The sequence below is a fragment of the Bidens hawaiensis genome, unplaced genomic scaffold (assembly GCF_021521415.1).
Source record: "Bidens hawaiensis isolate Kalapana, Puna unplaced genomic scaffold, B.hawaiensis_p1.1 tig00006390_1, whole genome shotgun sequence".
Classification (NCBI taxonomy): domain Eukaryota; kingdom Viridiplantae; phylum Streptophyta; class Magnoliopsida; order Asterales; family Asteraceae; genus Bidens; species Bidens hawaiensis.
The window spans coordinates 171,084-184,057 of NW_027491431.1; the positions used below are offsets into that span (position 1 = coordinate 171,084).

The following is a 12,974-nucleotide window of genomic DNA, read 5'->3' on the forward strand; positions in this document are numbered from 1 at the left end:
TTTTCCTTTTTTTTTGTAATTTTTTAATTTTTTATTGCAATTTTTCACAATTTAAAAATTATTTTTCTCAAAAATTTCTTATTTTTTCAATAATTTTTTTTACAATGCCAAACTATTTAAAAATAAAAAATATACATAACATGCTATCCATGTAAAATATATAGGACTGAAACACAAATGAAACTTTAATTACCTGATTGGAACAAAATATTTTATGAGTGGCCTGATTGAAACAATTTCAAAACTTGGTTACTATTTTATAGAGTAGTCCCTTTTTCTTTATGATATACAAAACACGAATATAACAATATATTTTACTTTACTTTTTTAAATAGTTTTTGGAGATAATTTCTATTTTTTAATACAAATTTCATATTGTTTGTTAATTAAAAAAGAAAAATAAATAGTGTATTTATGTGATAAACTACAAATTTTATGAGTTGAGAATACAATATCTAAGGTTAGAGGGTAGTAATATACCAATAAAATTGTTAAAGGAATTAAAAATTCAAAGAGAAAATATATGACAAGTAAGAAGAAAAAAGTACATTTAGCCTAGCCATTAGGCTGAGGGGTGTGGGGGCTTTAATGGGGGCTATAATGGGGGCTCCAACCAATAATATTATGACGTGTGGCAGAGAGAGAAACTGGATAAGGGGGGTGTTGGAGCCCCCGTTGGAGCCCCTGGCCCTGGTGTGGAGGGGCTCCAGCAGGGGCTCCAGCGAATTTTTTTTTTTTTATAAATATATTCAAACAACGTATTATTAAAAAAACTCATAAATTATTAAAAAAAACACACATTAATAAAAAACACATTAATATCTAAAAATAAAATAAAAATTAAAGTACTAAAAAAACATTATTCTTATTCTTCGGCTTGGTCTTCTTCGATCAACCTCTTTCGAATACGTTCCTTTTGCTTTTCCATTAGCATTTGATCGACCGGATTTAGGTTACCGAAGTCTCTAGTAAGAAAGTCCAAATCTCTCATTCAACTTTTTTCCTTTTTGTCATTAGAGACCACCTCCATGGTTTTGTTGAATTTATTGAGGGATTCAACAAGATTGGCGATGTTTACGGCTTCCCCCTCAGCCGTTTTTTCCCCTTGGCGTCCCTTCCCAATGGCCGCCTCCTCGGCGGTGAAGACGTTTCCTCCTCCGCAATGTTTAGGTCGAATCCAACGCGGCAATCCGACCCGGTTGAAGTGCTATACGCTCCAGACGAACTAGTTTTAGTCCGTTTCGCCCTTACTTCCGCATCAAAGTCCGGCGCCACCAGCTCAACCCACTTGGAACACCTTTTCAACCTCTCCCACAACAATAAATTGTCCCACGTCTTCACCATCCCATACCTCCGCAAACACTCCTGCTTCCACTCTTCGACCGTGAAATTGTAAACCGCCAAATCATCACTGCCACTTGGTCTCATACGACCGCTGTTCCTATTGAAAAGATTAGTAAACAAGCCGACAAATTTTCTGATTTCGGACCACCGACCCGAAATCATATCGGCGTTCCGCTCTGTACTCCCAACGAGTATGTAGAACGTCTCCCTAACCTTTGTCCAAAAAATCTTGCTCTTTTGGTAGTCGGCTGCAAAATGAATAAATAAATTAGATTTCAATTTAACTTTTATATTTAACTTTTTTATTAAAAATCATTTTTAAAAACGTTAAAACAATTACCGCAACGCCGATCCTCAGAAATGACTATCCAAGCCCGACACAAGGCTTCCTTCTCATCCGATGACCACGGAGTGGCTTTCCGTTTTGTCCTCGGAGTCGAAGCCGGTCCCGACCCGTCCGTTGCAAGTTGTTTTTTCCGGTGGACGCGTCTTTTTGGTCCCGTAGCTTCACCGTGTGATTCTTGTGTCTCCGGAACAACAAAGTTAGGAGACGGTTGTGTGTTGGATGGTTGAAAGCCGGATGATTCTTGCGGCTCCGAATCAAACATCGGTTGGTGCGGTGACGACCATAAATCGTCGTCAATATAATCTGAATCAAGGTTTGGGTACCAATTTCCAGCCATTTTTTTTAAAAAAAGTTGAGAAGATGAATTGATTTTGGGTGAAGGTTTGAAGTTGTGGTATAAAAATGGGTGAAATGGGGTATTATATAGGAAATTTTTTTTTTAATTTAATAAGAGCCCAACGGCTCTTTTTCTAAAATTCAACAAGCTCCTCTTTCTCTTCTCCCGCTAACAGGCTCACGCCTGCATGGATTTTCGCGTTAGCGCTCCGTTAGCGCCCCGTTAGCGCCCCGGTGGTGTGGTGTTAGCGCCTGGGGGCGCTAGCGGAGGGGCTCTAGCGCCCCCGTTGAAGCCCCACACCCCTCAAGCCTTAGATAAAACAACACCGGCCCTTACTCCACTCCACATATTTATTCAACCTAACGTTTACTTTTCTATTCATTTCTTACTTAAGATTCAAACAATGCATTTTAAGAAGGTTTCCCAAGAAAATGATGTGGAATAATAATAAGCATGTTAAGATAATATCAGAAATTAAATGTTTTCCAAAAACATGATGGTTTTCGATGATAACAATCTAGTTGATAAAAGCCAAAAACAGCAACAATGATATTATTTGTCTAACATCATGAAGAAAATGATGAAACATTCAACTACTACTAATAATAATAATAATAATAATAATAATAATAATAATAATAATCTTTAGCCACAATCAATACATAAATTTCATTTGCAACAACTTAAATATCACTTTAACCCTCTTACTCCTTGCTATAGAAATTGACTAAAACATGCTTGATTTTTTTAAATCTTTTATAATATATTTAGTATTTAACTTTAAAGTAACAATATCATTATTATAGTCTTTTATCTAAATACATATTTCCTCATACACTAAACGAACATATTCACATCTTACGTATTTATTTTTCAAATTTAAACTAACAGAAAATAAAAACAAACAGAAACTTCAAAAAAATCTAACACTTCGCTCTTTTCATCAATATGCTATACACACGCGTTTATACGGTTAAAAAAACAAACACGCTTCCCTTTATTATCACTTTAACAACAATTAATTTAATTTAATTTAATCAGATGAATCTAGTAAAAGATTTGGAAACCCGTTAGTCATTAAGAAAAGAAAAGCCTTTTTAATAAAGCAAGTAGCTTTCTTTCAAGTTTCAACTCCAATGTTCAAACATAACTTTTGACTGTTGAAAGTCAACTCTTTAATCAATTTCCACCTGGCATCAACCCACACCGCCCATTCAGCCGCCACCTCCATTCACACCCACCAATTTTATAAAATAAATCCAAAACCCTGAAACCCCAATTCGACAATTCCGATGTCAATTTACAAGACCAATTTCTTCGATCCTCAGTCGGCGGCCGAGAAGGCGGTCTCCGTAATTGGCTACGGGTATGATCTCACTTGCGATATCCGGTTAACCGGGTGCAAACCCGGCCCATCCGGGTCGGCCCTGATTGAGCTTGATGGTAAGTTGACTAAGGATCTGGTGGTTCCTGGGGGTGTAACTGTTTCCAATGTTTCGCCGGCGATTAAGTGCGATAAAGGTGATCGGACCAGGTTTCATTCGGATGTCCTGTCGTTTAATCAAGTAAGTTGTGGTCGTCTACAATGTTTGACCTTCAAAGTCAAACCTAAGTACTTTGATCTTAGGATTATAAGTTCAAGACAATTAGTAAAATCTTTGTGAATTTTGAACTGATACATAATATGTTTGACCTTAGAAGTCAATGTTAAGATTATACTTGTATATGCATATGCATAATTGCATATTAGGTTGGGTTTTTAAAAGCGCGTCTAGGCGCTCTCAACATTCCACAGAGGAGCGCAACAGCACGAGCTGAGAAGCAAAGCATAAAAGCGCATCACTTTTCGTACGCGAGGCGTAATATATGCCTATAATTATATTAGGTCTTATATAAATATAAAAATCTATATGTACAACATACAAAACCTTACCTGTACGGAAGGCGCGCCTCATGTCGTAAACCAAGGACGCAAGAAGAAAGGGCTTGAGGTGTAGGCATTATGCGCGCCTCTCGTACATAGGATGCTGTGCATATAGGTTTTGGGTATGAGAAACATATAAAGAGATTATTTTTATATATTATAAATGATTTAATGTATAAATTACCTAAATGTACAATCTAAAAAGCTAATATCTACACCATTAAGGTGCATGCTCGCCTTAAGCTGTCTAAAGCGCATGACCCCTTGCCTTGCGCCAAGTGCGTACATGATGCAGTGGCTTTGTGTCCCACACATCGGCTCAAGATCCTATCACGCCAGTGTGCCTCACGTTTTTTAAAACCAAGATAACAGATATGATATCAAATATCAATAATGATGCAATTCAATATAAGAACTATCGTTATCCGGTAAAATACCTAATGGTATGTCAAAGCTAAGCTAATTCTTGTGTATAAATGTATAATGGTATGTCAGATGTCAGAGCAATTCAATCAAGAACTATCGTTATCCGGTAAAATACCATCCGGGTTCTTCAATTCGATGTTCGGTTACAAAGGATGTTGGCAAAAAGACGCGCCAATGACAAAAAATCTAGCGTTTGACGGACATTTTATAACATTATACAACATCGAGTTAGCAAAAACACAAATTGCATTATCTGAAAAAGTGAAACAAAAAGTGCCATCTTCATGGGATCCTACTGCTCTTGCCGAGTATGACATTTTACTCGATATTTGAACGGTTTATTGTATGTTGCAAAGCTTAAAATCAAGAAATGCTATGTTCTCTCAGGTTTATTGATAAATATGGTACCCATATAGTTGTTGGGGTAAAGATGGGGGGTAAAGATGTAATTTACCTAAAGCAGTTACAAAGCTCGAATCTTGAGCCAACAGAAGTGCAGAATATGTTGAAGCGGTTAGCGGATGATGAGTTTTCTAAATGTGATTCTGAAGCTTCTGTTTCAGGATCTGATAAATTATTTAAGGAAAAGGTATGTCAAACAGTGAAATCAATTTTAGGCAGAGAAGTGTGAGAACTACATAAACACTTAGTCTTATTGCTTTAAATGTGATACATAAGGCGGTATTGGAACTGGATAACTGTCTTCCAGGCTGTAAATGAACCGAATGAACACGAACGATGCATGGTCGTGTTCTCGTTCGTTCACTTTAACTGAACAAACGATCGAACACGAACTAGACCAACATATTCTTCTTGATAGTGTTTGTTTGTTAAGAAAGTCAACAATTTCATGAATGCTTATGTCTGTCTGTTAACAATATAAAAGAACTGTTCATGAACACAAACAAACATAAACGAACACGCATAACTGAACATAGACAAAAGGCATAAACGAACTTAACTGAGCGAACACGAGTTAAATGTAAACGTGAACTTCAATCTATAGAGCCTACAAAAATTATAAAACTAGACCAAAGTGTAATGAGTGATATATTAATATTGTAAAACTAGACTAAATTGTAATGGATCTAAAAAAGTTTTACGAACGAACTTAAAACAGATATAAACTAATGAACATAAATGAATGAACGTTAACAGATGGACATAAATGAATTTAAATGAACGAACGAGACACGTATCATGTTCATTCGTTTAACGAAATGAACAAAGAATGTAGTTTGTCTTTGTTCGTTTTTTTTTAAATAAACGAACTTCCCACCGAACGGTTCATTGAATGTTTAGTTCGTTTACAGGCCTAACGACATTTTCTCCCACTATATCTGTTTAGCACCACGCCCAAGTGGTTTGTGTGATTCTTGTGATTCTCTACTTAAAAGTTAGTTTTATATTAAACGCGCTCTTACTCAGATATAAGCATTATAATAATTTTCTTCTTACCGCTATCATTGTGGCGTAATACAGGATGAACGATCCGTAGCTTGGGATCTCCCTCCAATACTCGCGAATTCTCTAAGACCGACTGTTGTGTCCCGATCTAAAAAGGACGTAAGATCCTATTTTTTTATTTTTACAATCGTCTTTTCTTATTTTTGATATGTTTAAATAGGAATGCTAAACTATTGGCGTTTCATTTAATTCCTTCTAGGATCTATTCAGCATTCATGTTCGCCGAGGAGGTATCGATAAAGGTCAAAGCCACAAAAGTTGGCTTTCAACTGTATCACAAGCCCCAAACGTCATTTCCATGTCGTTTGTTCCGATTGTTGCACTTTTAAGCGGTGTTCGCGGTAGTGGTTTTTTAAGCCACGCCATTAATCTTTACCTTCGATGTGAGTGTTCTTCTTGTAACATTAGGGTTGTTCAAAAAGTTCGCGACTCGCTCGAAATTCGATCATTTATAATTTATAACGATACGAGCCGAACCGGCTCTGCCTGTAAACGAGCCGAGCCTGAGCCATGGTCAGTTTGTAAACTAGTGAAGCCTGAGCAGTGAGCCCACCGTGGCTCTGCTCGGCCCGGCCCGACCCATCCCAGCTCGTTTACCTATATAACAGTAACTTCCATGATGTTATTAGTTGATCAAGATTTTGTTGGGCTAGTCCTTGTTTTTATGTTGTAATTTGATTCATGTTTTGCAGATAAGCCACCAATTGAGGAGCTTGAACAATTTCTAGAGTTCCAGTTGCCCCGACAGTGGGCCCCAGCATATGGTGATCTTCCACTCGCTCCTAGACGCAAGAAATCCCCATCTCCGTCGCTTCAGTTCACTTTCTTGGGTCCTCGCCTTTATGTCAACACTACCAAGGTCAAATCTTGCCAATTTTCTTCAATAAAAGTTGAATTCTGACCACTTTACCTATAAACGGGTCGGTTTGGTTTATGCTTGCTTTCTAACAGTCAAACGGGTTAAGCTAAAATACTTAACTAAAAAGAAACTTGTCAAATAGATTGAATTGTGTCGGGTTGAATTGTTCAACTGGAATTCGACTCTTAGTTTCATGTGTCAAAAACATCAACCCTAACCTTCACACAGTTAAAATCGTGTAATTCGAATATGACCCCTTTTAACTCATTTATCTATATGTGTCAAACGGGTTGGTGGGTGATCGTCAAGTCGTAAACGCATTAATTGAGCTGGTGGGTTGTAAACAATGGGTTAAGCGTGTCACAAACGGGTTAGTGGGTTGACCTGTTTAACTAAACGGGTTACATAGGTGAAGCTGAACACAGTCCATTTAATTAAACAAGCTGGCCTAAACACGGCCCGTTTAATTAAATAGGCTGACCAGAAGATGACCAGTTTAATTAAAAAGCCAATCCAAACAGGACTTGTTTAATTGAAAAACGTCACCCAAGCACAACCTGCTTTTTAATCTAACCCGATGCTTTTTCACTCTAACCCATTTTCACCTTTCACAGGTCGACACTGAGAATCGGCCCGTAACCGGGGTTCGGTTGTACCTAGAAGGACGAAAGAGTGACCGGCTAGCCATTCATCTCCAACACCTATCTTCTATCCCTAAACTACTCGAACTCACCGACGACTTCACCTACAAACCGAACGACGAGAATATCGGAAAAGGCTACCTCGAGCCTGTTAAATGGAGCATATTCTCTCAAGTCTGCACTCTCCCGGTCGAGCACAACGGGACCCACATTGATGACTCAGCATCTATAGTCACCAAAGCATGGTTTGAAGTCAAAGGCGTAGGCATAAAAAAAGTCCTCTTTCTCCGGTTAGGGTACTCGATGGTGGGGTCTGGAAAGATCCGACGGTCCGAATGGGATGGGCCCACGATGCACTCTCGGAAGTCGGGCCTTATGTCAACATTAATGAGTACACCGTTTAGTATGGGCCTTGCTACACCGGAACAAAAGCCCGTTAAGGTGGAACTGAATTCAGCTGTTTATCCTGATGGCCCTCCTTTACGAGCCCCAAAGATGTCAGGTTTTGTTGATACTCGGGAAATGGTGAGGGGCCCGGAAGACCCGCCCGGGTATTGGGTGGTAACCGGGGCGAAGCTGTGTGTGGAGGGGGGTAGGATTAGAGTGAAAGTTAAGTATTCGTTGTTGACGATAATGACTGAGGACTCCATGTTTATGTGATATAAATAGCGTTAGGTATTTGTTGTACATGTATCAATTGTACATTTATTATATCAAAGGTTTGTTGATTGGAGATTCATATTATATTGTTACTTCTTTTCCTTGCAAAAGGTACTTGCATTACATGTACTGTTTCGGCCCGTTTATTTGTGGACGGGTCGATCCAGGTTATATTAGTATTGAGAAAAAATATTGCATCTAAATCAATAACTATGTACCCAATCCGTCCGATGCAATATGTTTGTCCCTCTTAACTTGTATAAAAGATATCAATTAGAGTCGTCATTTATCATCATTTGTTTTGGCTCGTGGTGCAGACGAGATCCGCCTGCTAAAGCTCGAATCAAGTTGGCTCAAGCCTAAAAATTTTCTTGTTTAATGAATAAACATGAGCTTGAGCTTTTCTTAACGAGCTAGAGCCGGCTGACGAGCCTAAAAGTGCATATTATTTCATCTTATTTTTATTTACCACGTACTTATATAATAACTATTATTATATATAAAATTGTAATAAAATAATTCCGCGATATGTGAGAGAAAGATTATAAATAGAGTATGCATAGCAAATAATTATAAATCTATATACATTAGTTAATAAATAATAAATTACAAATTCGTCTTCCTGTTTTACAAATAAATTATATTCAAACCGGATAACCTAAACAGAACAGATTACAATGACAAATAACCAACCCAATTCAATAACAAATAACAAATAGTAATAAAAAATGTAAAAATAATTAAAAAAACAAAATAATAAGTTATCTGGTTTGTTTATTTGAAAACCCGAAATACCGAATTCTTATTCGGTTATACCATCCGAATAACCCCGAACCGAATAAACCTAATAACCCGAAACCCATGGGAGTAACCCATATAACACCCGTGAACTTCTTCACTTCACCATTGAACTATATGGACCCGACCCATGTCTCTCCAACGATTATTCCCTCTCAAATTTCACCTTCAACCGCAATTCAAACTCCACAAATCCATCAATTTCACTAAATCCATCCAAGCTCTTGCAATAATCACCGATGAATTCTTAACCACAGCTAAATTAAACCTAACCCACAACGCCGAATGGACACCCGGCTCGATTTCATACTCTAAACTCCTATCCCAATGCTGCAAATCCCAGTCTCTCAATCCCGGGTTACAGATTCACACCCATTTGATCAAACTTGGAATACACCATGACTCTAAATGCAGGAATCATTTGATCAATTTGTACTCGAAATGCTGGGTTTTTGATAATGCACGTAAGGTGCTCGACGAAAGTCCTGAACCAGATTTGGTTAGTTGGTCTGCGTTAATATCGGGTTATGTTCTTAACGGGTTTAATGAAGAGGCTCTTGCGGGTTTTACCGAGATGCATAAGTTGGGTATTAGGTGTAATGAGTTTACGTTCCCGAGTGTTCTTAAAGCGTGTTCAATTAAGAAGGATATTGTTGGAGGGAAACAGATACATAAGATTGTGATGGTGACTGGTTTTGAGTCGGATGTGTTTGTTGCCAATACGTTGGTGGTTCTGTATGCGAAATGCGGAAACTTTTTGGATTCAAGAAAGCTTTTTGATCAGATTTTGGAAAGGAACATTGTTTCTTGGAATGCATTGTTTTCTTGTTACACACAAGGTGAGTATTATGAACAAGCAATCACCTTGTTTGAAGATATGATTAGTAGTGGATTAAGGCCTGATGAGTTTAGTTTATCGACTATAATTAACGCGTGCACGGGTTTACGAGATGTGAAACAAGGAAGAAAGATTCATGGGTGTTTGGTTAAACACGGGTATGGTTCTGACCCGTTTTCGTGTAATGCGCTTGTGGATATGTACTCAAAAGCTGGGGATTTTGAAGATGCTAAAGCTGTGTTTGACCGGATCACTGACCCAGATATTGTTTCATGGAATGCTGTTATTGCTGGCTGTGTTCTTCATGAATTAAATGATACGGGTTTGAAGTTATTGATAAGAATGAGAAGGTCGGGTTTAAAACCGAATATGTTTACTTTTTCTAGTGTTCTTAAAGCTTGCACTGGTTTAGGTCTTCAAGATTCAGGTGCTAAAGATTTAGGTCAACAATTTCACTCAATCTTGATAAAGTCAAACATAAATTTGGACACATTTTTATGTTGTGGGCTTATAGACATATATTGTAAGTCTGGTGAAATGGAAGATGCTACACGGGTGTATGACATGATGCCTGAAAAAGAATTGGTTGCATTAAATGCGTTGTTATGTGGATATTCACATAACAATAAAGATATTGAAGGTTTGTCACTTTTTGCAGAGGAATATAGGGACGGTTTAGGGTTTAATGAGACCACTTTACTTGCAATCCTTAACTCTGCAGCTAGTTTGCAAGTTGTTAATGTCGGTGAGCAAATTCACGGACTTTCGATAAAGACCGGGTTCCAATCCGACCCGTTTGTGATAAACAGTCTTGTTGATTGTTATGCAAAATGTGGTCATGTGGAAATAGCAAGGAAGGTGTTTGATGAGTCGGATATTGCTGACCTGGCAACTTTTACGTCTTTGATATCTGCGTATGCTCAATCGGGTCAAGGTGAAGAAGCGATAAACATTTACTTAAAAATGCAAGATTTGGATCTTAAACCTGACTCGTTTATTTGTAGCTCTCTTTTAAACACGTGTGCTAATTTATCGGCTTATGAACAAGGTAAACAAATCCATGTTCATACGTTAAAATTCGGATTATTAAACGACACGTTTACTGCCAATAGTTTAGTCAACATGTATGCTAGATGTGGAAGTATAGAGGATGCGACCAATGCGTTTTTTGAAGTACCCGAAAAGGGTATTGTGTCGTGGTCGGCTATGATCGGTGGATTTGCTCAACACGGGTATGGTAAAGAAGCCCTTTCGTTATTTAACGACATGTTAAAAGAAGGCATTGCCCCTAACAATGTGACTCTAGTAAGTGTGTTAAAGGCGTGTAACCACGCCGGGCTAGTGACTCAAGCGAAACACTACTTCGAATCAATGGAGAGTGTTTTCGGAATTAAACCAACACAAGAACATTACGCGTGCATGATTGATATTCTCGGTCGAGCAGGGAAGTTAAACGAAGCAATGGATCTTGTGAATAATATGCCGTTTGAGGCGAATGCTTCGGTTTGGGGGGCAGTTCTTGGTGCTGCAAGGACTCATAAAAACGTTGACCTTGGTCAACTTGCAGCCCAGAAGCTAATGCTTCTTGACCCCGAGAAATCCGGAACCCACGTTTTGCTAGCAAATATATACGCGTCAGCTGGTTTATGGGAAAACGTGGCGGATGTAAGAAGATTGATGAAAGATAATAAAGTCAAAAAGGAGCCCGGGATGAGTTGGCTTGAAGTCAAAGATCAGGTCTACACGTTTATAGTCGGAGACCGAACCCATTCGTTGACTAAAGAAATATATGAAAAGCTTGATGAATTGATGGAGTTAGTTGGTAAAGAAGGGTATGAGCCTGTTTTAGAGACTGATTTACACAATGTTAAAATAAGTGAAAAGGAAGCTCTTCTATCATACCATAGTGAGAAACTAGCGGTTGCTTTCGGGCTCTTAGTAACGCCTAAACGGGCCACGATTCGGGTCAAAAAGAACCTTAGAGTTTGCATAGATTGTCACACATTTCTTAAATTTGTTAGTAAAGTTGTAACAAGAGAGATAATTGTTAGAGACATCAACCGGTTTCATCATTTTAGAGCCGGTTCGTGTTCCTGTGGCGATTATTGGTGAAGTTTTTGCTTGTCTTTGTAGAAAATTTTACCTTAATCGGCTGTTGGTTACAGCTGAGGTACAAGGAGAACAATTTTCCTTGAATTTTTGTATACAAATATTTATTTGCCAGTGGTGCATAATGATAAATGTTTACTCCTTTTGGTTTTAAAAGGTAGATGTATATTTTATATTATTATTATAGTAGTAAACAAGGGGCTCATCTAGGATTGAATTCTTTCACTTAATATTAACTTAATTATAATTGGTTTGTTGATGTGGAAAACTTTGGTTGGCCAAAAACTCAATTGCAGACTCGATTTGGGTAGTAATTAGATAACAGACCATGTTGTGTGTCATTAAATGGATGTAGATAACAGTTTTGGATTTACATCAAACTATTGTTTTATTCGGCGGGCAAGTCGGTAAAACTCGGGCGGTGGTAAAACCCAAGCGTTATCGGTCACAAGCGTTGAGGCGGTAAGTCGACGCGAATTCGGACGGTTTTGGTTATGTGCGTTATTGTACCGGAACTAAAACAAAAAAATTATAAAAATTGAGGTGGACCGATGGAGTGGCGTTGGTCGGTAAAACTCACGCGTTTGTAAAACCCGGCCATTTTCGATCCCGTCATAGAGGCGGTGAGTCTGCGCAAATTCGGTCGGTTTTCGTCATGTTCTTTACGGTAGTGGAACAAAAACAAAAAAAAAAAATCAAAATTGGCATTCGGTCAATCTTCGTTACATTCATTTCGGTACTAGACCTAAAAGAAAACTCGGTGAGTTTATGCAAATACAATTGGTTTTCGTCACGGTCTTCGGCCGATATGGTAACGGGACTAAAACAAAACAAAAAAGAAAACAGTACAAAAACAAAATTAACTGAAGAAAGGATCACATCTACACAAGTAAAGACAAAAGAACAATTGTACAATCATATAAAAAGGGTCACAAGATAGAAGGGTGACGTAGGTTGTTGTCACACCCCGACCAAAGGCGGCGGAACATGCCGAGGTGTAACGATTGTCCATAAGCACATGACACTAATTAAAGTGACAGTATTTAATAAACTTATTTCATTTCACAACATCGAAAATGTCACATAACAATTATCCATAAAATAACCATAAACAAGATATCACAAAATATGGCAAATTGATATTGTTCATTTTTACTAATATCCTAAGGTGTTTGATGTCGTTTTCTTCACAATCATAAATCAACCAAGATGCAAACCTGCAACA

The 12,974-nt window shown here is 38.0% G+C and overlaps 1 protein-coding gene and 1 pseudogene across 1 annotated transcript; both read left to right on the top strand.

The window, feature by feature from the left end:
• Positions 1–3,289: 3,289 nt before the first annotated feature.
• On the top strand, positions 3,290–8,089 carry LOC143632450 (MACPF domain-containing protein NSL1-like). The gene is made up of 7 exons (XM_077100968.1): positions 3,290–3,592; positions 4,447–4,685; positions 4,765–4,966; positions 5,860–5,943; positions 6,044–6,227; positions 6,537–6,703; positions 7,318–8,089. The coding sequence occupies exons 1-7, from the start codon at positions 3,320–3,322 to the stop codon at positions 8,002–8,004; spliced, it is 1,836 nt and encodes a 611-aa protein (XP_076957083.1). The 5' UTR covers positions 3,290–3,319; the 3' UTR covers positions 8,005–8,089.
• Positions 8,090–8,932: 843 nt separating this feature from the next.
• Positions 8,933–11,752, top strand: LOC143632407 (pentatricopeptide repeat-containing protein At4g14850 pseudogene; annotated as a pseudogene).
• Positions 11,753–12,974: the final 1,222 nt, after the last annotated feature.

What these genes read in the sequence shown, in the direction of transcription:
- LOC143632450 (XM_077100968.1), top strand. Translation starts at nt 3,320, where the DNA reads ATGTCAATTTACAAGACCAATTTCTTCGATCCTCAGTCGGCGGCCGAG. An exon ending in ATAAATTATTTAAGGAAAAG is followed by an intron (nt 4,967 to 5,859) that starts GTATGTCAAACA and finishes GGCGTAATACAG; the next exon opens with GATGAACGATCCGTAGCTTG. An exon ending in TGTCCCGATCTAAAAAGGAC is followed by an intron (nt 5,944 to 6,043) that starts GTAAGATCCTAT and finishes AATTCCTTCTAG; the next exon opens with GATCTATTCAGCATTCATGT.